Source organism: Miniopterus schreibersii (genome assembly GCF_964146895.1).
Source record: "Miniopterus schreibersii genome assembly, chromosome: 20".
NCBI lineage: Eukaryota > Metazoa > Chordata > Mammalia > Chiroptera > Miniopteridae > Miniopterus > Miniopterus schreibersii.
The window spans coordinates 17,247,159-17,272,783 of NC_138122.1; the positions used below are offsets into that span (position 1 = coordinate 17,247,159).

The 25,625-nt window shown below is 36.4% G+C and overlaps 1 protein-coding gene across 6 annotated transcripts in view; it reads left to right on the forward strand.

Moving 5' to 3' along the window:
* Positions 1-25,625, forward strand: part of TTC28 (tetratricopeptide repeat domain 28) — a 463,914-nt gene that overhangs the window by 212,922 nt on the left and 225,367 nt on the right. For 4 of the 6 annotated variants that reach the window (XM_081123100.1, XM_081123101.1, XM_081123102.1 and 1 more), the window contains 3 exons: positions 3,913-4,060; positions 13,485-13,757; positions 14,694-14,824. In XM_081123100.1, the coding sequence (XP_080979226.1) occupies positions 3,913-4,060; positions 13,485-13,757; positions 14,694-14,824 (552 nt within the window). Of the gene's footprint in view, positions 1-3,912; positions 4,061-13,484; positions 13,758-14,693; positions 14,825-24,277; positions 24,341-25,625 lie in introns of those variants that run through there. The other 2 variants (XM_081123105.1, XM_081123104.1) reach the window with 2 other exon arrangements.

Below are 25,625 nucleotides of genomic sequence, written 5' to 3' on the forward strand. Positions count from 1 at the left end.
TATTTGGTGTCTGGTGAGGGCCCACTTCCTGGTTAATAGATAAGTATCTTCTTTGTGTGTCCTTACATGATAGAAGGAGAGAGGGGGCTTTCTGGGATCTCTTTTATCAGGGCACTAATCCCATTCATGAGGGCTCCACTCTCATGACCTCAGCCTCCTCGTAAAGCCCCACCTCTAAATACCATTACATTGAGGATTAGGTTTCAACATTAATTTTGGAAGGACACAAACATTTACTCCATGGCAAACTCTCTGAGGTGAGGAAAATGGCCACTTAGTAAAGAACAGATACCAACAGTTTTAACGACAGGGCAGAAGTACTATAGTCATTTGTTATATTTTTATTACTGCTTAAGTATTACAAAACCTTACTAGTAAGCAGTTCTGTAGGTAGCAGTGAGGACATTTATAGCTTTTTATATTCTTCCCTTCTAGATTATGAGCACACTGAGGGTACGAGTCCTCTCTTTGTTTTTTTCTATTTGTGGTACACATCACAGTGCCTGGTGCTGTAGATTTTTAGGGAATATTAATTGAAGGAAGGAAGGAATGAGCTTACTTTTGTAACCCAGTTGTATTTATGAGGTGACTTGGTAGCATGTGTGGAATAATCACTGAGGGTTCTTTGTGGTGAACAGCAAAAAATAAATGAATTACTCTGTAACACGTGAAAATCTAGATATTCCACCTTTAGTCCAGTGTATTAACTAGCTCCCTATATGTTTATCTTCTTGGCTAAAGCTTCAGGTTAAAACCATTGTTCTCAGGGCATAGGTGCTCTCAAAAGTCAATTCACGTTGCCCTTCCCTCCCCATCTGTGACATAACCAGTGACCAGAACATAGTGTATGCATGGGGGGTGGTGCTTAGGCAGGGAAATATATTTTCTGAGGTTGGCTGGGCACCACGTGTTTAATATTGCTTGCCTTGGCAAGCGGCACATATATTGCCTCTGCTCAATCCTAAGTGATCAGAAATTTCCCCTTTCTCAGATGAAGCAGCTTCTTGTGAGACCTCTGAGTCTATGAGAAAAATTATTTAGCAGAATCAATAGGGGTGAAGCAGATAGGCTACAGCAAATTACATCAATTTTCCTGAAGCTGTGGGAAACAACTGAATCTCAGCACATTTTGACCTCTGCTTTGGAAGAGGCTGGCAGAGGATCCTGTGGGTGGATGCTGCATCTCCCAAGACCTGATAGTACCAATTTCTTTTTGTTGGGTGGTTCAGATTTGTTTGGCAGCAGTGAGTTTCCCAGTTGCCAACAGTCTTTTATGGAGCAAGGGGAGGAGTGAATGAAGCAGTGATAGGAATTGAATAATACTATATTGAATAATAAAATATTTGTTGAAGTCCTTATATTCTGTAAGTTTGTAATTATGTGTTCTTGTTAAGATTCTTTTCTTATTAACTAATAATTAAAATAGTTAATTTTTTTCCATTGTTTTTTCAAAGAAAGTGGAAGGGTGAGAGAGAGAGACAGAGAGAGAAACGTCAATGTGAGAGAGACACATCATCAATTGGTTGCCTTCCGCATGTGCGCCAACCGGGGTCGGGGATTGAGCCTGCAACCGAGGTATGTGCCCTTGGCCAGAATCGAACCCCAGGACCCTTCAGTCTGTGGGCTGACACTCTAACCATTGAGTCAAACCGTCTAGGGCTCAAAATAGTTATTTTTATTGAGTACTTACTCTGTCAGGCACTGTGCTGAATTTTATTTTTATTTTTATTCTTTTACATTAACTCACAGTCTAGGTTATATTTTCATCCACTTGAACCTCATAGTGGCATACCTCTCACAGAAGTATTGATAACTAATTTTTATTCAACAGCTATTTGTACATGCAATGAATATTTCATGGAACAAAGTTGGGAGAGCCCCACTCTGAGTTAAGAAAAGGGGTTTGTCAGAGCTTGACTTATTCTGTCTTGGCAAGGGTATAAACTAAGCTTTTAGCTGAGAAAAATATTGTGAAGTTGGGTTGGCCATTGTGGAAGGGAATGAAGGACGACCAAGGGAGACCTTTGAGCCTTCTATACCTCTTTGCAAAATCTTCTCCCGAAGAAAGGAAGCTAAGATTGTGGGAGACATGGTCCAGTCATACCTTTTCTCGTCTAGTTACTGAGTATCCTAAGAAAACAAAACGTGCACACTCTTTAACTGCTGTGTGAACTTGATACCATGTTTGTGTATTTTTAGTTTTATTGAGCTATCACTGACATACAGCATTGAGCAAGTTTAAGTTACACAGTATAATGATTTGACTTACATATGTTGTGAAACGATTGACATATAAAGTTTTGTGTTTTTTAAAATATATACTGAGGTCAATAACTAAAAACATCTTTTGTCTCTCGTCATAAATTATAATACAGTTTATAGGTATTTGGCATGTATATATTATAGAAATAAATTTAAATTCTTTTAGTTTAGTTTTAATATAGCATTTCTAAAAGTATGTAAACTATAGTTATTTTTAGTTGGACTGTTGCATATATTGCCTCTTGGATTTTAGAAAGCACCTGAAATGTGAAAGGAAAAGGATTGTGAAAAATGCCTATAAAACACATTAAAGGTTAAAACAGTGGCTGAGTCCAGTGAAAGGAAGTGAGCTTATGAATTTGTAATGAAAGTACATTTACAGCTTATTGTCTTACTGGGGGTCTGAATTTTAACAGCTGCTGATAGTTTAAACTAAAATAGAAGTCTAAATAGCCTGTAATAATCTATGAGTGTTCATTCTGTTTATGGATTGTTTCTTAATAGAAATACTGAATAGTATTGCCTATCTTAAATTACCTCAAAGGGTAGTTGTAAAAATGAAATAAGATAAGTAAATATGTTTGTAAACATTAAATGTGCTCTCTCACTCTCTGTGTGTGTATACGTAAAATAAAATTATGAAATGTGTTTGGTGAGTAGTCCTTTTAGGAGTTGTTTGAAACTTCATTTAGATTCCATGAATACAGTTTCTGACAACCCAAAGTGTATTGGTCTGAAAAGTTAAAATTGTGGTATAAACATGTAGTATTGTAAGAATGTTTAAGTTAAATAGGAGGCTAAGTATTTTAAAAGCAGATGTTATATAAACAGTGAATGAATTAATATGTCATTTTTATGTGTTATTTTATGCTGGTTATATACTAGAAACACTGTGTTCATTTACTTGTTTTTACTCCGTGTGCTTGAAAACGAACTTTGCTTCCTTAAGACTATTCTGAACTTTAAATATTTTATTAATTTTCTGGTTCTTTCTTCAGTTAGCTGGAAGGAGGGATGTTCTCCTATAATCAACAACTGATACTGGTTTTAAGACTAATCCAATTGAAGAATACAACAGCAATCTTATTTTATTTCTAAGCAAAGCACATATATTTTAGATAACAGCTTTTAAATATTATGTCTGAAACACTACATTAAATATGTTAGGTTACTCATTATTAAAATTGTTTTAATAATAATCACATATTGACTTTCCCCATTAATTATATAAATGGGGAAGATATAAAATAAGTGGAATTTGAGTATCTCTCATTTATCTTGCACTGAACCACATACTCTGGTGAGATATAAAGAAATCTCCAAAACCCTGTCCTTGAGGAGCTTATGATATTAAAGGTGGGATAAGAAATATTTTTTAAATCATCAAAAATTATAAAAGCAGTATGTGAATAAATGCCAAGGAGTGTGATAAAATTTATAAGTGTTCTAGAAGTAAAAAGAATAAAATATATTTTGCCTGAAATAAGTATGCTTTCATTTTATGATGTTTTAAACTGTTTACTAGATCTTTGAATCAAGACCATCTCAATCATAGTTCAGCTGACCTGTTTTTCTAATAAAGAATCATCACCAGCCTTGATGGAGCATAGTGTATAAGTAAAACATGCATTATATTGTCTTTATTTTCAGGCATACTTCCGACAGGGTGTTGCCCTCCAGTACCTCGGACGTCATGCCGATGCCCTGGCAGCCTTTGCATCTGGACTGGCTCAGGACCCCAAGAGTCTCCAACTTCTGGTGGGGATGGTAGAAGCTGCCATGAAATCTCCCATGAGAGGTAAATATAAAAGCATTTGGTCTGACACTAATTTAAAGTAGAACATTTCTAGCCTTTGAAGACTTTAGACTCAGGCATTGAGAATTGATAGGTTATCAGATTTGCTAAGTTGTATGTTTTATTTATCTATTTAAAAAATTTAGGATATTACCTTTATTAAATAAGTTAGACTGGTTTTTATACCCTGTTGAAAGCAATGGCTTTTTTGTTTATTTGTCTAAAGTCAGCGGTAGTTCCCATTTCTCTCTCACAATGTTATAGTTAAGCCTTAATTTAGTTCCAGGAAATAAGTAATAGGGTAGATTTTTCATATTTCTCTAGATCTGTCTATTAGAAAGATATTTCAGAGCATGAAGAAGAAATAAAAGAACATTTTTAGATACTAACAATTTATCCTTAGAACTTGGTTAAATTTGGCTTTTTCTCAAAATTCTGTGCTCATCTCCACAGAAATTTCTTTTTCAGTAGCCCTAGAAGAGATTATATATTTTAGACAAAGGAAGATTAAGAATCACTGTCAGTAGCTGACAGTGATCCAGAATAGGATGGTATAAGGCTACTGGCCTAGGAGTTTGTGAACCTAGATTACATTTTTGAATTTTGCATTAACTAACTGTATGACCGTGGGTAAATGAATTGACATCTCTGGATTTTAGAGTTATCTGATGATTCCTTATGTTTTTTATAATTCTAAGGTTCTGTACTTCTAAATCATAACACCTCTAGTAGTAAATTGATTTGTCTATTTGAACCAATATGCCATCTAGAAATATTCAAATAAGAGAAGACATTAATTAGACATTCTAATATTTTGTAAAAGGAAATATGGATCTAACTGTTGGCTGTGTGTGTAGTATTTTTCAAAGGAGCATTACAAGATTATGTTGTATTAAAGGAGAGAGAGAGGAACAGACAGACACTAGTTTAAATGTTTTTCTCCTGTTATTCTACTTTATACCAATTGGTATTCTGGAAAACAATGGATTGAACATAGTACTGTGGAGGTTGGAGAAGTTCTAAAGCTTGAAACAGATTGGCTTCACTTTGAGGAACATTGATTTTTGAGGAATGAGCTCTTGGGAAGATTGGGCTGAAAGTGTACACCAGTTGTCATCTTTGCAGAGTGATGGAGACACTAAGGTAGATTGATGGCATATAGTGGAAAGCTAATATTGTTTTGTATTAATTAGATTATATCAAGCAGAACTCTATTTTTGTCTCTGAAAAGGGATGTTTTTGAATGAACCTAAACATTTTGATGGCAGTATCATTAGACATATTCTCTTGTTTTAAAAATGTTTGCAGTATTAGACAGTTTTAATATACTGGCTAATACAGTATTTGGCTCAAAATGTATGCTAAGTAAATGTTTGATGAACTAAATGGTACTTATATGGTCTCTGGGCAATTCATAGCTATTAAAAATATTTTCCTGAAAGTCAAAGATTTCTTGTTTTAGAAAAAAGTGGTAAGGAAACCTCTCTTCATGTGATTTTATAACCCCATACAAAGCTGAGTCTTTGCTGCAGGAACTAATGGCTTCTCTCACTGGGGGACCTGCTGTTAATAAACTCTGACTTAGAGCAGATGCGCTTTAGAGCTCTAGGGCTTAGGGGTTGGGGGTGGGGTGGGTATGGACAAAAAAAATCAATTTGTCTCTCCCCTTTCCATTTTTCTAGTAGTTTCTCATTCTCTCCCTGTACCCTTCCACAAGTAATTTACATGGAACATTTTTTATTTAGTACATGAAGATATAATTTCTTTATTTTGAAGTGTTTCTGCTGCTGCCTTAGAATATTGGAGTGAACATGTTGAGATCAGCAGAATCATACTTACTGTTTTGCCTTTGAAGCAATATGTTTAGACAAATGTAAGGAAATCTTCCCTGTACTGTCAGAAATAGCTCAGTGTTGTTGTCACCCTTAGGGTTTTCTGTGCCATGTTCTTTCCCAGCTTATACTGAGTGACCTAAGGCCGACCCTGGAGAAAGCTGCAACTTACAGGTGCCTGGAGCGCTTCAGTATTTTCTTCTTTTCCTTAAGGCAATTTAATTTATCTCATTTATTTTTAGCATTGCCTTTACCACTATATCTACTCCAGGTGGGCTTTTCTTATCAACATTTTATAGGGATACTGTTGCTTTTCACAGTGTTATTCTATGCATCATTTCACATCTTAATGACCTACCTCTCTTTTTGTCATATGGTTGTAATTCACAAAATCTATCATTATTTGCTTCCCATTTTTTACCCATTTTAGTTTAGCCTCCTGCAGCTTTCTAAGTTTCTGCCATTGTTGCATAGCAGTGCAGTCTGGGTCATTTTACATATAGGTCTGATCTGTTTTTGTTTTGTAATTCTTAAATGCAACAGAGAAAACTCCCTAGTCCGGGTACTTGTGTCAGTGAGCAAAGCTCCCATGATAGGCACAATGTTCCTGTGATTTGGCCTTTTTTGGAAGTTTCAAGATTACATTTTTTAAAAAGGTAGGGCCAATCTATATTAATATACCCTTGTTCCCAAATAAATGTTATATTTATCCACATTGAAACTTACTTGATTTTTTTATATTGTTGCTGCCTAGATTGCTAACTGAATTCAGTCTGTTTTTCTTTGTTTTTATGGTTTCACTCATGCTTACTAACCAGATATCCAGATATCAGTTAAACTACTTCTCCTGTGGTTATATTTACATCATTATATATAGTGTATTTCCTTTAAATCATTAATGAAAATACAAAAGTAAGTATAAGTATGAAATGATACTCTCTTTTTCATGACTTCTGAAGTTATCCTGTTACTGTTTTTTCATTTCTCCTTTTTAGGTAGTCTTTCAGCAATTTCAGTTCATTGTATCTTGTAAATGTTTATGCAAATTTGGATGGTGTAGCATAGTACTACTGCCAACCACAGATTTAATAATATAATTACAAAGTGAGATTGAGTTTACCTTTATTTGTTCCTCTAAAGACACCAGGGCTGCTTCTTGCCGAGGGTTCTCTTGTGTATATTTTCTCTTCTCCTGTTAATTCAGTAATCTAAAGACTATTACATTTATGGGCTATCACCTGTCATGGTGTTTCTACCAGCACCAGAGGATCCAGGGAAGCTGATTTTATGACATGCTAGTGGCAAATGATTGTTGAATGTATAAGCTTTTATCTAGGGGTCAAATTGGGGCTCACCTTTTATTTGCCTACCCTCAGTGAACTCTTTCAGGAGGCAGTTACTTTTTACAGGAGGCCCCTTTCTGAAATATTATGTTAAAAATACAGACTTCCCCCCCAAAGGATTGGAATCTAATTTCAGCGCTGCCACTTGCTATTCCATTGACTGAGCAAGGTTGCTTACTTTCTCTACACCTCAGTCCTTATCTGAAAAAGGGAAATGATAATATCTACCTCCTAATGTTGTTCGGAGAATGAACTACTAGAATGTAAAGGCAAACACCTTGTACTATTCCTTTTCCTCTGCAGTGTGAGGCCCTTCTCACTGAAGAATAGAAGGAGCTGCAGTAATGATCCTGCTCTTGTATTTATGGCAGGCATAGTGCTGTGGGTGTGGAATGAACACTGCACAGTACACACGGTCTTTTTGCTGACCACTCACTAGAGGAATTTCCCTCAGTCTCAGTTTCAGGAAAAGCTGAATTTCTTATGAATGTTGGTATATTTTTATCTGAAAGGTCTGGGAATTTTTAAAGTGAACATTTATCCTTTTGCTTTGTCCTCTATGAAGCATGGAGTCCAGTGTCCTGGCCGTCCTGGCCACCTTTAGGAAGCTTGTCAGGGCTTACAGTCTTGCCTGTCTATATGCTGAGTTTTATTGTCTTACCCCTATTTTCTACTCACTCTGACTTCAGTATTTTCCACCTTATTTCTATAGGACGCTTTGAATCCTTTTTGAATGAAATAGAGTATAGTAAATAGATACACAAACCCAGTACAATGTGAAGTGGCTTAGACAGAGTGCAAAACATGTCAGTTTTTATTTTGATTGTTTTTGAGGAGGGTTAAGTTTTGCTTTTAGTATGAACCAAAACCAAAGTTTTTTTAACTGTTGTAAAATACATATAACATAAAATTGATCATTTTAAGTATTTTTAGTTAGAAAATTCAGTGGCATTAAGTACATTTACAGTGTTGTGCAACCATCACAACTATCCATCTCCAGAACTTTTTCATCATCCCAAATTGACACTCTGAACTCATTAAAATCTAACTCCCCATTCTGCTCTCCCCACTGCTCCGGGCAAATACTGTGCTATTTTCTGTCTCTCTGAATTTGACTACTCTAAGTATCTTATAGAAGTGGAATCATACAGTATTTGTCTGTTTGTGACAAGCCCAATGGTTTTTAATTTAATTCCCTCTTTAAGAAATTAGCTTAAGAAAGGTAAAAATTAAAATTAGGCGAATATTATGAACCTTACTCCACATTTTATTTTTTGGGGGGAGTCTTTTACCTTAATAATACTTCACTTCTTACCTTATCAATAGTTGCTATTTTCTTTTTGGATCCCTATTTTAGAGATTCATTCCAGGATTGTTTCTCCCAGTCTTCTGGATTGAAAGTTATATCATTATTTTATGTATTACAAAGAAAAAAATGCTGATGATTAAATGATGACACAATTCTTTCTTATCCCTTAACTTTTTATTTTTATATAAACAGAAAGAGCTCTTTTAGTCCCATTAGGACACAGAAGTGACAAACCATTGTGAGGTACGATTGAGTTCAGAGATATTAAACTCCAAATTCAGAGATGTTAATATGTTCGTAAATGTGGATCTCAGAATTGATGATATATAGTATAGCAGGTCTTGACATTGTCACTAGGTTCTGTGACTTTAAGCTAAATGACATATAATTTTTATTTTATTTTATTGATTTCATAGAGAAGAAGGGAGAGAGAGATAGAAATATCAATGATGAGAGAGAGTCATTGATCAGCTGCCTCCTGCACATCCCCTACTGGGAATTGAGCCAACAACCTGGGCATGTACCATGACCAGGAATTGAACTGTGACCTCCTGGTTCATAGGTCAGTGCTCAACAACTGAGCCATGCTGGCTGGGCTAAATGACATATAATGAAACCAACTTTACCATAGGCTAATTAATATAAATAAAATTTACGTTCCACCCTAGCTGGTTTTGCTCAGTGGTAGAGTGTCGGCCCTTGGACTGAAGGTCTTGGGTTCGATTCCGGCCAAGGGCAAATGCCTTGATTGCAGGCTGGATCCTCCGTCCCAATGGGGGCGCATGCAGGAGACAACCAATCGATGTGTCTCTCTCACATTGATGTTCCTCTCTCTCTTTGTCTTTCTTTCTCTCTCTCTCTCTCTCTCTCTCTCTCCCCCCCCCCGCTCCCTTCTACTCTCTCTGAAAAAAAAAAACAATGGAAAAAATATCATTGGATGAGGATTAAAAAAAAAAAAGTTCCTACAGTATCTCATCATCCCTATAATGAAATGATGTTGAATGAAATGACATTATTTGAGGAACTGATGTATAACTTTTAGCAGAGTGTGATTATTTGTTTATTGTTAGCCTCTGCTACATTCCTACAAACTTTTTAATTGTCAGGAAATATGACTTGGTTCATCTTAAATTCTTAAAGCCTTTACATTTTGAAAGAACATTATTGGTGTTCAGTGAATGTTGCAAAGGCCCTTTATCTTTTTATGGAGTTGGTTTGACATTGGCTATTTCTTATGTCATGCATAGTTCCTAGAAAGGAAAACATCTTAATAACTACAGGCTGCCAAAACTCTGTTCCACCTAGTCTGATAAAATCATAAAATTAACCTCTTTACTAACAGCCTAAGTTTACTCTAGAATAGGAATTAGAATAATATAGTTGGAAAGAATCTTAGAGATCGCCTAATCTAGCCTATATATTTTTATACATTGAAAAAGTACTATACCACTTTTATTCATCAAAAGCATGTACAGCTGGCCCAGCCAATGTCATTCAGTGGTTGAGCATCAACCCAGGAATCTGGAGGTTATGGTTCAATTCCTGGTCAGGGCATAAGCCCAAGTTTTGGGTTTGATCCTCAGTGGAGGGCATACAGGAGGCAGCCAGTTGATGATTCTCTCTCATCATTGATGTTTTTATATCTCTCTCCCTTTCCCTTCCTCTCTCTGAAATCAACAAAACATATATATATATGTATATGTATGTACATATGTGTGTATACATTTAATATATATTATATACATTTAATATATATACACATTTAATATATATATACACACACATTTAATATATATATATTAAAAAGCATGTACAACTGCTAATCAGAGCTTCTGATTTGTGAGTGTGGACCAAAGAGACATAATTATAGCCAACAGTAGAGAAATTTGACATTGGAAAAATTTTTAAATTTACATTAAGGGAAATGGACTTTGTGTGTATATGTGTACACATGCATAGATGCATGCATAGGTACATACATGTATACACACATTGCATATGTGTATACATATATGTACATAAATATGTGTGTGTGTGTGTATATATATATGCCACATAATATGTGTGTGTGTGTGTATATATATATATATATATGCCACATATATTTATGTAACCATCACCACAATTGCAGTCTATACATTTGACAAAGTGAAGAGATTGAGGCTATGTGGCTTTGAAATCCAGGTCTTTTTATCCTTAGTTCAGTATTTTCTCCATTTTTCCACATTGTCCTTCTTTCCTATAAATATTCTCTGTTCCACTCAAGCTGGCCTGTTCATCATTCCTTATCATTCCATGTACCTATCTTCTCCTGGACATTTATTTAGAATAAACTTTCTGCCTAGAATACTCTCCACTCTTAGAAAAAATGCATTGACTTGTCTAAATCTTACCTTTTCTTCAAGAAATCAAGTCCTGCTTCTATGAAGCTTTCTGATTACCCTTGGTAATCATTCTCCTTTCCAAACTCTTATGTGTTGTGTATGAGCTTGTATTGTAATTTATCTTTTAGTGTATTTATATTCTCTTTCCTGTATACTGCAAATGGAAATTTGATCTTTTACCTCTTGTTCCTTCAATTTTATTTTTATTTAATGAAAATTTGTACAATTGATTCTTTTTTTGGGGGTGGGGGTGGGGAGAATATTCCTAGTATTTCCCTCAGTCCTCTGCGGGAAATTTTTTCCAATCCTCTAACTTTCTATTATTGTATAGTTTTAGAGGTTCAATTAGATGGCTCTTATTTTGAACTTAGCCATGATTGCTGTGATTAAAAAAATTACCAGTGGAAGCATAGTATCTTTGCTTGCCATCAGTCATTTTGGGCTGTCAGTGTCTGAGCGCACTTCCTGTGTTTTGGGAATTCCCTCTTATACTCTGCCTCCTGCCTTTCACTATAAAAGCTGAAAACCTCAGATCCTAATTTTCCCATCCTCCTTTGAAGCAAGGACCCCACTTTGATTCAGAAGCTAAAAGTTCAAACAGAATTTGTCTTGGTGGTGGTGGGTGGCAGTGGTGACATCCATTTTCTAAGGGTGGCATTCAGTAGTGGTGAAGGCAGCATTGGAAGCTGTGCTGTCCTGTGTTTAGTTGCAACAGTTATGTTGCCTTTACTAGGAAGGTTTTGTGACATGATTTCGACTGTGGGCCTGGAGGCCTGGTTTTCCACCCTTCCCAATAGCCACTTAGTGTATTTCTTTTCTACTTAAAACCAGCCAAGATTGATTTCTTTTGTGAGCAACTGAGAATTTGCCTAGACTTAGAGCCCTGCAGTGGGTTCTTGTTTTGGCTCTGTCCCACGCAGTCTGACCTTGGGTGAATCACTTAAATATTCAGATTCTTTATTTCTAAAATAAGGGTATTTTCAAGGTCTTTTAAGTTCTAACATTCTATTATTTTACTTCTGTTACATTGGTCAGTGGGATGGTACGATCATCATTGGCTGCCAGACTCATCAGTGGGTACCATCAAAATTCTCCTCAGTTATTTCAGTATAGCATTATTCTTTTCTATTCTAGCAATTCCAGGGTTCTTGTGCTTGTATTTAACCCTATTGGTTAGCTAGTATTTACTGGTTCTATATACTGCTTGCATCTTGACAGGTGTAAAAATGTTCTTTGTTTTCTGTTTAGTGATCTGATTGAGGGGAAAAAATTCTTTAGGCACCAGAAGGTTTTGAGGTTTACATGGAAATGTTGATTTAAACAAGAGCTCCTTAGTGGAGAGTTGAGGTCTGAAGTCATAAATTGTAAAAATTACATTTTAATGCAGTACTGTTGGCTGAGAGATTCACTATTTAAAGAGGCCATTTTTTTTTTTATAGTTTTTACATGTGCACAGTGGAACAACTAATGTGAAATAGGTTTTCAGGAAAGCTAGCAACAAATGTGCTGTAGGTGCAGCCTCATTGTAGGGTTATAGTTATTAGCTCTGCAGTTGTGTTGTTGTTTTTTAAAAAAAAGAAGGGGGAGAAGGATCCACATTCAAACCTCACTTCAAATGGAAAGAATCTCCTTTGGCTTCCTGACAACTAATCTGTGTCTTTGCAAATACCACATGAAAATAAAATGAGATCAACATTAATATTGTCTTCCACCTTCCCTTAGTAAACTTGAATGACTTCTTTATGGTTTCATTTGGCACCACAACAAAAATTGACAATATTTTTTTAATTTGGTCATACTGATCTCAGAAGCAGCAATGGACACTGGGTGGCTAGTGAGGAGGACACGTATTTTCTTGGGAGGGCTTCTCTTACTGCATCTTCCAGGGAAAAAATGTGGATGGGTTTATTAATCAAGTCATTCAGATTCAGGCTTAACAAATGTTTTTTGAACTCCAAATATGGTAGGGTCTTTTACCTTTGTGGCAAGGTCAAGTTTTTTATTTAGTGCCAATTGCCATGGAGTTATAATAAAGTATTAAACAGTCCTACAGTGGTTTTCAGATTTAGCTGGGAAAATATTTTAAAAATTAACACACATGGAACAATTCTGAAATAGTTAAGGGCCAAACTGCACTACTAACTATAAAAGTGCAGCAGAAGTTTAGATACAAGGATTAATGTGGACTGGAGGACCGGGGATACTATATAGTAGAGGTGGAACTTGAGGGATCTACTTGTAATGTTTTGAGAGGACAGCAAGACAGAGAGGGGAAAACCATCCTGATAAAGTATTGTGTCAGGTTCAAAGAAAGACCGAGAGAGATAAGAAGTGTGCCATCTGCATTTGAGAGTGAAGAGAAGGAAGTGACTGGACTGAGGTTGGTATTACTGGGTCATGTGGATAAATGGACAGTGAGGAAGTGCTAGATTAAAGGTTGAAGAGTTTGTACTTGAAATAGGCCGTAAAAAGATGTGATAAACATTTGTTTCTAGAGCATACTAGAAAAGATTGTCTTGTGTATTCTACATTTTCTTATTTTCTTTTGTTTTTCTTCAGACTCCCTCGAGCCCACTTATCAGCAGCTTCAGAAAATGAAACTGGACAAGAGTCCCTTTGTGGTCGTGTCTGTGGTTGGGCAGGAACTCCTGACAGCTGGCCATCATGGGGCCTCTGTGGTTGTCTTAGAAGCTGCTCTGAAGATTGGCACCTGCAGCCTCAAACTGAGAGGTTCCGTTTTCTCTGCCCTAAGCAGTGCTTATTGGTCTCTTGGAAATACAGAGAAGAGCACTGGATACATGCAGCAGGACTTGGATGTAGCCAAGACCTTAGGTAGAGTTATGCTTCTTTCCTTTATTTCAGTACAGAAAGGAAATAAAGAAAGCTGATTAACTTGGCATAAATGGGAATAACATGCGCAATGAAAAGTGAGTGTGTCTCTAGAACATTCTCCGTTTTAGAGCACTCAGGTGTTCAGGGCTTTTTGAATAACAAGGTACCAAGGTTTCCAAAAGGCCAAGAGATGTGAATTAACATATTCAATCTCCTTAGAAATTTGCGCCCACAGATACAATATTCCAAATGATAGTTTCATCTTAATTTTTATTTTTGCCTACATTAGACTACATCATCATTTTATTGGAGGAGACAGTATAGTGCAGTGGTTAAGAGTGTGGACTTTGGAACCAGACTGCTGTGTTTAGAATCCTGGCCTTGCTACTTTCTAGCAGTGTGACCTTCAGCAAATTGCCTAAGCTCTTTGTGCTGCCATTTTCTCATTTGTAAAATAAGTGTGGATTATGATTATTGTTATTGTGATTATTCAAGGACTTGTAGGATTGCAGTAAGAGCAGGTGACTCTACCATCAGCATACTTGTAAAGAAGCAATATATTATAGTAGGTTTGGAGTCAAATGACTGAACGAACAAGCTGATGGTTGTTCAGAACCAAAAGTCATTAGCAGAGCAATGAAGTGACTCAAACAGCAGCTGGTTTGTGTCAAGGTCTTTAACACAAGGTCTCATTTCCAGGACACTTATGTCTTTGACTGCAGTTGTATGACAGTAATAATAGTTGTTAGCCAGAGATTTAAGTTCTAGGACCATAACCTCCCACATAGAGTCTTATAGAAGAAGAAAATACTTTTCTAAAAGAAGACAAGTGAAATCTTAGCTAGTAAGTCTATGGCTCTTAAATTAAGATGGCCATGATATATTAAAATAATGCTATAACTTAGAGAAGTTTTATCTTTTTTTAAACCCAATCAGGTGACCAGACAGGAGAATGCCGAGCTCATGGGAATCTAGGCTCTGCATTCTTCTCCAAAGGAAACTATCGGGAGGCTCTCACTAACCACAGGCATCAGTTGGTGCTCGCCATGAAACTCAAGGATCGAGAGGTAGGAAGTTTACCTGTAGACCAAAATCATTTTTTTAAAACACGGAGTCTTTTTTGCTGTTCAAAATGTTTTAGGTAACTTAAAAAATTACTTTCAGAAGTGAATAATTATTGCTTCTATCTTTCACCAACAACCAGATGTTGGACATCTACCATTTATTGGCCTTGGGGATATAGAAATAAATAAGACACAGCCCTTGACCTCAGGTTGTAACAGTTTGATCAGATGCCTTGTTCTTATTCTATTCAAATGTGCTATGGAGTAGACATACGTAAAATTAGCAAAAATCTATATCATCATGATATATTCGTTAAATTAAGCACACATTATGCTTTATTTGAGATGGAGCATTATTACTGCAAACTCATCACATTTCTTCTGTGGATTTTTAACTCAGGTGATAGATGTTAAGTCTGATTGAACAGACCTGAATTGTAATGATAAAGAAATATCATCCTAGTCTTTATTAAAAAAATGAAATGTAATATTCTCAGAGACTTGATATCTGTAGATGTGCTATGATGAGAAAGTGCCTACAGAGTAGGAAGAGGTGGGAAGGAGGGAGGGAGGGGGGAAGAGAGAGAGAGGGAGGAAGAAACATTGATGTGAGAGAGACACATAGATTGGTTGCCTCCTGCATGCACCTTGACTGGGGCCGGTGATCAAGCCTGCAACTGAGGTACATGCCCTTGGCCAGAATCGAACCCGGGGCCCTTCAGTCTGTAGGCCGACGCTCTAACCACTTGGCCAAATCAGCTAGGGCTGTAGTTGATTCTTGAACACCACCATGTTTAGGGGTGCTAATCCTTGTGCAATAGGAAGTTGGAGTATAACTTTTGAATCCCCCAAAACTTCAACTGTAGTTGTCCCTCAGTATCCACAGAGGATTGGTTTTAGCACCCTCATGGATACCACAACCCCTGCGTCCTTTATATAAAATGGCATAGGAAATGCATACAGCTGGCCCTCCCCATTCACGGATTTAGAAAAACAGTATTTTCGATTTGTGGTTGGTTGAATCCACTGATACAAAACCCAGTGATGCTGAGTGCTGACTGTATCTCTATTGAAAAAATCCACATGTAAGTGGACCCATGAAGTTTACACCCAGGTTGTTAAGGGTCGACTTTATTTTGATACTGAAATAAAATATGGGAAACTGCCTTTTGAAGTAAAAATTAACCACTGTGAATGCTATGACTGGCGAGGATACCAAGCTGCATCTTTCTGCCTCTTACATCTTTGGTTATAATAACTTTTAAGATTTTTCCCAAGTAGCAAGATAGTAGCCTGAAACCACTTTGCCCACTTACCTTAAAGAGCAATAGGTTTTTGCTTTTTAAAAATATATGATTACTCAGATACATAAAGGGGAAGTGATACCTTCACTATAGGATTTTTCATTCTCTCTAACCTTCTGTCTTCTTTAATGGTTGCAGAATTAATTTCAGGTGTCCACAAAGACCTTTCTGTGAGCTAATATTAATTGTCAGAAGAGTGCATAAATTATATCGTACTTGAGATGTTGTTCTCTGTTCAGGGAATCTGATATGCAAATGTACTGATGACTCTGAAGTTTTTTTTATCAGTCTGATTTCTCTCCTGAGCTTCATATTTTTTTATTCAGCTGCCGCCTGGACACCCACCTTCAGTTCAATGTTCTTGACTTAGCCCTCAATCTATACCTATTTCTACATTCACATTTTTCCTATTGCCCCCACTACCTCACTCTGTTTGGTTTGTTGCTGGATTCTCTGTTTTTCTCTAATAGAAATATCTTTTCTGGCTCCTTCCTCCTGCCATCTATTGCCTGGAAATTTGTAGTAGCCTTCTCTCAGAATTTTAGACACTTTTTAACACTCTCCTGCAGGCAAAGGAGAATTGGTGTCTACTATTTGGGACTGTGAGAGTAGCTTGAAATTGCTGCCAAAAAAGATAATTTCTTTCAACTGGTTGAGAATGTGAATTTAGATATTAGACAGACCTGGACTTGAACTTTGGCTTGGCTACCTAGTAATGTGTGAGCCTTAAAATTACATAACTCTTCTAAGTGTGATGAACATGTGAGTTGTTTCCAATGTATGATTTCACTTATATGTGGAACCTAAAAAAACAAATGAACAAACAAAATGAAACAGAAACAGGCTCGTAGATACAGAGAACAAACTGAAGCATGCCAGAGAGGAGGGGGGTGGGTGGGTAAAAAAGGTGAAGGAATGCAAAGGTGAAGGAAGGGGAATGCAAAGATGAAGTGAAGGAAGGGGAATGCAAAGATGAAGTGAAGGAAGGGCAATGCAAAGGTGAAGTGAAGGAAGGGCAATGCAAAGGTGAAGTGAAGGAAGGGGAATGCAAAGGTGAAGGAATGCAAGTACAGACTTGCAGTTATCGAATTAATAAGTCATGGGGATGTAATGTACAGCACAGGGCATATAGCCAATAATATTGTGATAACTATACAGTGACAGACAGATACTAGACTTATTGTGATGATCATATCCTAAGGTATAAAAATGTAGAATCACTATGTTGTATGCTTGAAACTATCACAATATTGTATGTCAACTATACTTTAAAAAATGTGAGTAGTTTGAATTGCAATGTGCTTTAAATGTAAAATGCACACTGGACTTCAAAGACTTAGAATGAAAAAAGACTAGAGTATTTTGTTACAAAGTTTTTATATTGATTACAGTATAATGATAATATTTTGGATACATTGGATTAAATGAAATATGTCTTTAAAATTAATTTCCCTCTTGTTTTACATTTTTATGTGGTTACTAGAAAGTTTAAATTATATTTGTATTATACAACATGGCTCTAGCCCATTTTCTCTTACTGTTTTGTTTTTCGAATGTTGGAATATATTGTTTTCCAAATTTTTTTCCACTTAATAGTGTTGAACCTCTTTTCATGTCAGCACATACAGATCAACTACATTCTTTTGAACTTCTGTGTAGTGATATGTATTACGGATGTACCATTCATCTGCTGATGGAATGTTCAGGGAGGGTTTTTTTTCCTTTTACAAATATGGTTGCAGCAAAAAAGACCTTGTATAAATCTCTTTGTATACATTGAGGATTAGAGCATTGTCTAACAAGTGGGATCGCTGGGTGAATAGGGATTATACATATTTAAAAGAAAAGGTTTCCAAAAGGCTGTTTTAAACCCATAAAACTGGATATCAATCTAAGATTTTTTTCCCCCTAATTGATTGACAAACCATAGCCATGGTAATACCTCAGTTGCACTTACTGTTTACTTTTTTGTAATGGTGGTCTTCTCCCCACTTTAACTGGCAGCTTCTGGAGGGAAAGGAGAATTTTGATACTCATTCATTCAATTCATTCACTCACTGACTCATTCATTCACACATGTTTTAGTGGGTGTTTACTGTGTTCCAGGTGCTATAATGACTTTGGGCGTAAAGATAAATATGGCATTGTTCTTGCCCTCAAGGAGCTCAAATCTTCTGGCAGACCTCCTGTAGTGTCCTAGTCTAGTGTTGATAAATGCTTTTCGGCCTGGAGGAAAAACACTGAGGGCTTACCTTAGGTAAAGAGTGCTCTCCTCTCCTTGGTTCTTATGAATAGTAGTCTTTGTTTTACTTAGAGCTGAAGAAGAAGTTTATGAAGCCTTGTAGTAAATGCCAACTAAGCTTACTCATCTTTACTTTTTTGTACTTACTTTGCTGTCATAACTAAAATCTAAAATTGACATTCAACAAAGATACTTTTTATATTCCAATAATGCCTCCCACTTGAAAGAAATGAAATTTCATTCGTGTAATCTTTTTTTTGTTTAAACTGTGTTGAATGTTTATTTATTTTTTAAAATATATCCTTACTGATTTCAGAGAGAGGAAAGGAGAGGGAGAGAGAGGGATAGAAACATCAATGATGAGAGAGGACTGGGGATCGAGCCCGCAACCTGGGCATGTGCCCTGACCGGGAATCGAACTCCAGTCGCCTGGATCCTAGGTCAATGCTCAATTGCTGAGCCACGCCCAGCCGGGCTGTGTAATCTTGAAGATTAAAGGTAAATCATAATCATTATCAATTTATGACACCTGTGTGTTCACAGGAACAGTTACTGACCCATTCACCCCCCAAAAGACTACTTGTCTTTGTGAGAAAACTGATCCTTCTGGATTTTCTTTAGGATGTGGCTACAGGAAATTCATTAGATGGTTTTTGATGACATCATCCTGACCATAGCACTTTCTCCAAAAGCAGTGCTATTTTTCTTGGACCTTTTTGCAGACATTTTCTACACCATGTATATTAATATATTAGTAGTGCTAATATGAAATCCACACAAAGGTTTATGGTGTGTGTGTGAGAGAGACAGAAGGAATGTAATGAGATAATTGTTTTACTTCCAGTAGTACAGGAGAGTGGGATAAAAGGTAAAAAGCATTTCATTTTAGCTGAGAACCATGTCCTCGTAGGGAGTATTAAGTTCAGGAAGGGAATGCTTGACAACCTTTCCAGTGGTGTGTATCACAGGCTTTTGAAAAACAAGTTAGATTGTTAAGCTGTAACTCTTCAAATCACTGAAGACTGTAGGATTTGGAAAGTAGATACTTGTGAAGAATGGAGATAGGATATACATTTTTTTATTATGCTCTTTGTACTTTGTATTATAAGTCTGCTGAACCATACCTTTTGGGCCTGTAATGGGTAATGGAATGTTCTCTTTTTCCTACTGATAAAATAGTTATCACCTCAAAAGAACTCGCATAGCCAGTGAATATGTGTGTATGTACAGTAGTCCCTCTTTAACTGAGGTTTTGCTTTTCATGGTTTGTTTGACTATAGTTGACTGCAGCCCACAAATATTACTTGGAAAATTCTAGAAATAAACAATAAGTTTTAAATCGCATGCCCTTCTGAGTAGTGTGGTGAAATCTCATGACTTCCCGCTGTGTCCTGACCGGGATGTGAAGCATCCCTTTGTCCTGTGTATCCACGCTGTTATACATTGGCCACCAGTTATTCACTTAGTAGTTGCCTTGGTTATCAGATTGACTATTGTATAGCAGTGCTTGTGTTCAGTTAACCCTTATTTTACTTAATAATGGCCCTGAAAAGCAAGAGTAGTGATGCTGGCAATTTGGATATGTCAAAGAGAAGCCATAAAATGCTTCCTTTAAGTTAACAAGCTGAAAGTTCTCAACTTACTAAGGCATTTCATCATCTCACATCATCACAAGGAGAAGGATGAGTGCAGTACAAGAATATTTTTGAAAGACCACATTCACATAACTTTTATTACAATAGATTATTATTCTATATTATTGTTTTTAATATCTTACTGTAACTAGTTTATAAATCAGTCTTTATCATAGATATGCACATATAGGGAAAACATATTAGGTATATGTTGTGTTTGGTCCTGTGTGCAGTTTCAGGCATCCCCTGGGGATCTTGGAACTTATTTCCTGCAGTGAAGGGGGACTGCTGTATATGTAATGTGTGATATGTTTACAAATCATTCTACCCTCAGCTGTTCCATTTTTTTCAGGTTCTACTTTATCATCACTCCACCTGTTATATTTTTGGTTTTCCTTTTCTAGGCCATAGCATTTTGTAGCCTCTTCCTCTACAGAGTAGAAGGAACTTCAGGCTAGGAATTGGGAGATCTAAATTTGATCCTGGTTTTGCCACTACTGGCTATATATTATGCGTAAACTGCTTCTGGAAGCCCTCTTGGTTGCTGGTTCATCATCTGTAAATAGGAACACCAGATCAGATGGTCTTTAGAGCTGTATTGCTCAATGCAATAACCATTAGCCACATGTGGTTATTTTAAATTAAATTAGTTAGAATTCATTAAATTCAGTAAAAATTTCAGTTCCCCAGTCACAATAACCACACTTTAGGTGTTTCATAGCCAGTGTGTCTAGTGGCTACCATATTGGACAGCACAGAAAAAAATTTCTCTGGTAGTTCTATTGAAGAGTGCTTCTATAGTCTCTTGTAGCTCTAATCTTTAATCAGAAGGCAGTAGTGCATCAGTGTCAATGATAGACTACCTTCATTTTCTATAATACCTGCTATTTATACTAGAATAATCTGTATTCTTTTTAGATACACAGGGAAAGAGGGAAGGTCCTGTTTCTAATAATGGCAAAGTAACTCATACCAGCCCAGCCACATATAACAACTATAAACTCTGGACAAAATATAAAACAACTGCTGGAAGGTACTGGAGAGTAACCAAAGCAGGCCAGATTTTGAGGATCTGGAGAATCCGGAGAATTTTTGCCAGCCCTAGACCCCACAGTGTTACTAAAATATGTATAAATACCTGTAGTCTTATTGGTTGTGGAATCAGAAGACAGAGTTTAGGCTCACAACAGCAATCAGAAAGTGAGGAGCAAATCCTGGAAAGGAGAGAGCTGCATAGAGGAGCCTCAAGTTCTGTCTGTAAGTTCTGACCAGCTCTCTGGGTAACCCTTGAAGTAAGCATTTGAGGGTGGATTCCAAGTAACTCAGTTAATGCTGAAATGACTGAATTTCAGCTACTGCTCACTTCAGGGGAAACAATTTGGTGTTTGAGTGCATTAGGGTTAACTGCCTGAAAAAAGATGTTGATACTCTGTAGAGTAATATAACAGTAATATAAAGTAATATAAAAGTTATACTGTCCCTCTTCCCTTCCACTTATAAAGGGGAGAGGGACAGTATAACTTTCTCTGCTTTAGTGAAGGTGGGAATGCCCCCGTTCATTGCGTGGCCAGTGGCCTTTTCTTACAGCATTGGCTGTGGGAAGCCACCTCTTCCTTGCCAAAAGATGATGGGATGGGGCAGGAAGTAAGATATAGATCTCAGGGAAAAAGTACTTTATGCAAATTATTAGAAATCACCACAGCTAACCTGTTCATTTTATCCTAAGAAATAGGAAGCCCAAGTTTAGGTGAATTACTTCAATCTGTTTTATTAAAGAATTATTTTCTTTTGTGATTAAATATGGCTCTTTACTTCTAAAGATCCTATATTAGTCAAGTGTTTTCTTGATAATGATACAATTTGTAGAATATTAACTAAGTTCTACTCATTTAAAATGATGACCAGTGATAATGAATTATTATATGTATGTGGTTAATGTTTACTATTTACAAATAAATTTCTTAGACATTTTTTAATGTTATTCTTACAAAAACCCAGAACAAGTATTTGCGTTTTAGGAATGGATTTTTAGATAGTTTGATATACTTCAGTAATTTCCCAGAGAGATGACCTCCCTGGGCTATACCAAAAGCCTTTTGCTTGAAAATACATGTGGTACCATTTTTAGGACTGTGAACTGAACCAAGTGCTTGCTAAGAGATTTGAGCATAGAGTCAAAATTAAAGGATTCAAACAGATAGAACCTGACATATTGGAGATTGCAGCATTATCTAAGGACTAAGAGGCATTTGAGTGCTATTGTTCCTGAAGGTACTGATGACCATCTGTAATGCTAAGATGCTGTTATTACAGTGTGACAGGTGGCAGGCTGCTCTGACAGAACAGCTTCTGGATTAATTTACACTTTTTTGATTTTTAACTTTGGATTTAACTATTCTGGAGACCATGGAAACTTGGAGAAACTGAAGCAAATTGGTGTATTCCTATTTTATAGTTGATGAAATTAAAACTTAAAGAGGGAAGGGTGATTTTGCTTGAGGCCACACAGCTTATAAGTGTTAGAATCATGATTTTGGAAAACAAATGAAATACATTCTACTTGCTACTTGGAATAGAATTTTTTGGTGTAAATCATTAATCCTTGCTGAAATGAAACCAATTCTGTGTGTCCGGTTTTTAAAAAGATAATTTCCACAAAACAAACAGCAACAAAAACCATAATTACCTACAGTCCATTTTAATTTTGTAAGGACATCACCGAGGTTTGTTTAATTTTATGTCATTGTGGGTTAGAACAATTAAAGTCTGATGAGAATAGATTGTAAGAACAATGCTCTTCCCATCTACTGCTGCAGATGATACAAATTAGGAATCCTTTCTTATTTTCAATTTTAGTTCACCATAAAAAAAAACCTCTGTTTTCAAAGCAGTAATCAGAATCTTTTATTCTTCCTGAATAAAAGCACTTTCCTCTAATTACCATAAAACACATATGGATTTCAAAGTTGTTCTTTTCTCCAGAGAAATTGCATCCCAAAGAAATTATCATTGGATTGCTTATTGCTTTCATTCCTTAATCCACATTCTTCTGCCCAGTCACTAACCAGGTGTCCACTGGTTTCTGGAGGTATGTTAGAGCATGGCTTTGGGCCTTTCTTGGAAGATAGAAGTTGAGAGTGCCATGAATCTTCTAAATTTTACCATTTCAATCTCCATTATCACTAATCAGTTAATTAAATGAACTGATTGTATTTAGCATTTGTAATAATTGGTTAAGCCTAAATTTTTACCTTTTAACTATCTTTTAGGAGGTTTTACTAGGCATACCAAAAGGCTTACATGATTACAGGATGAATAAAATCCTTAAGATAATAAACATTCCCCAAATCTCCAGAAATATTAGGTATATAAAGAATTAAGTATGCTGATCTGAATTTATAAGCAGAGCATGGTTAAGATCAAATAGACTTTGGTTGCTTCCTCACTCTGATACTTACCTAGTTGTGTGACTTTGAGCAAGTTACTTAAGCTTCTTTAAACTTCAGTTTCCTAATCCATAAAATAGCCATAATATGTAATAAAGTATTTAGCACAGTTTAGCCTAAAGCATGTGGGTGGTTGATTGGTGTTAGCTGCCGCAGTCAGTGTCACCATCCTCATCATCTTTGTTATCATCCTCCAGCCACTGAAAGCTTTTAGAGAAGTTCTAGTTACTGTACCTACTTGACAGTATCATAATCACCTATTTATTTAATCAAATCTTATTACTAATTCAGATCCATCTCTTTCGTGGGTCCAAATCAATGAGGTACTTATTTTTTCCTTTGATATATAATTTTACTCTCTTACTTGATCCCAGTGGCTTAGACTAGCCAAAATGTGAGTGCTGATACATTCGAAGTATTCCTATAATGAAAATAGTGGTGACAGTCCCTATTTTGTTGATCTTTTAGCCATCTATAAATCTGTCCTCTACAACCTGTTACTTTCTGTATATCACTTTGCTTATTGTAGTCCAGTGCTGTTTCAACTGGGGGATCAGCATCACTTGGCCAGTCTTTCTAAATCAAATCTACCAGATCCCACTGTTTAACCCACCTACTGATTTGATGTTCTCAACCATCATAACGTAGTGGAGTGGTAGACAGCATAGTTTGACAAAATCTTTTTTAAAAACTTCCTCTTCTCCCACAGTTGGTTAAAAACCTATTACTTTGCTCTACTGTAGAATACCTTCACTTTCTCCAAAAAAGCAACCATTTGTGCCTTCTTTCATAAAGGAGAGGAAGAAAAGGACATTTTCACGTAAGAACAACTTTAAGTTCCAGTTTGAATGCTTCTATCGGTGACTGTCTTTCCTAAGGCTCAGCAAAGTCTGGTAAGAGTTTCTTTTCTTAAGTAATTGAAATGGAAGAATATTCAATACCTATAAAGCCCAGACTGAGTTTCTGGTTCCTAAGATTGTTCAGTTTTAACGTCATCCTCACTGCATATGAGACCCTGTAAGAAAATGATTAGGAAAAACAACTGCCACATCAATAAGGTTGCTTTATTAACAGTTTGTATCACAAACCATGTACTGATTTTATTATTTTAGGCAAACCCGTGGTGGTGGATGGAATTTAAAGACCTTCTCTTTGTTCCAAGTGAAATATGCATGAAGTGCGAAAGGGTTTTGCTAAAGCTTTTATGCCAGACTGATAGATTTTCTAAAAGTTGCCTTAGAAATGTACAATTTCTTATTAAATGCATATGACACAGCCTGAATAGTCCCTCCTATTTTAAAGTTCTCATTCTTCTAGTGAGTGCTTATGTTCAGTCTATTGCAAATGGATCCCTTGCTGTGAGGTTCAGGATATTGTGTTTATTTTCTCGGTCCATCCTATCAAATTTCTCATTTTCTAATACATACTTGCAGTTTTCCTGCAGTCCATACTTTTTTTTGTTACTCTTACTAAATAATTCTTTTGTTCATGTCTTAGATTCTTTTTGTTTTGCTTACCTTTAAAATTGGTTTCTCATAGAAAAAAATGTCTTATGAGATCAAGTGCCCAGCCTGGCCCTCAGTACCTCATTACTTTATAATCTATAAATGAACTATGAGCTTATTTAATTTTAAACCCTAGCTGTAGAAATCATATCCCACTCTCTATATGTACCCTTCAGAGACTTAGCCTTTCCCCCAGATAATCAACCAACCCCTGAGGCAGCAGAAGACAGTAGCCAGGACCTTACTAATGGTCACATGTCCAGACCTCTGGCAGGCTAAAGATAACATCTTTACCTAAGTTACATTTCAGTTCCTGAACCCTAAGGTGGAATGACCCCCTGACTTTTTTACCATGATACTGGTTGGAGGGACACCAGAAAAGACCTCAAAACTGTCCTCAAGACCTGAAGAAATGATTTATTACCCTTACTTCATCTCCAACCAATCAGTTCCCAGCACCCCCCGGATACTGTGTCTTGTGATTTTGCCCTATAAAACCTGTAACCTACATGCCGTTGGAAAGTATGGGCTTTTGAGTGTTAGCTTCTTATTCTGGAATGGTGCTCTTCACCAGTAAAATAGCCAATATTCTCCCCTGCAATTCTTGATGTTTAGTGTTTGGCTCTCCTAGTGCCAGGTAGATGAACTCCTTCTGTTCTATAACACTGTATCT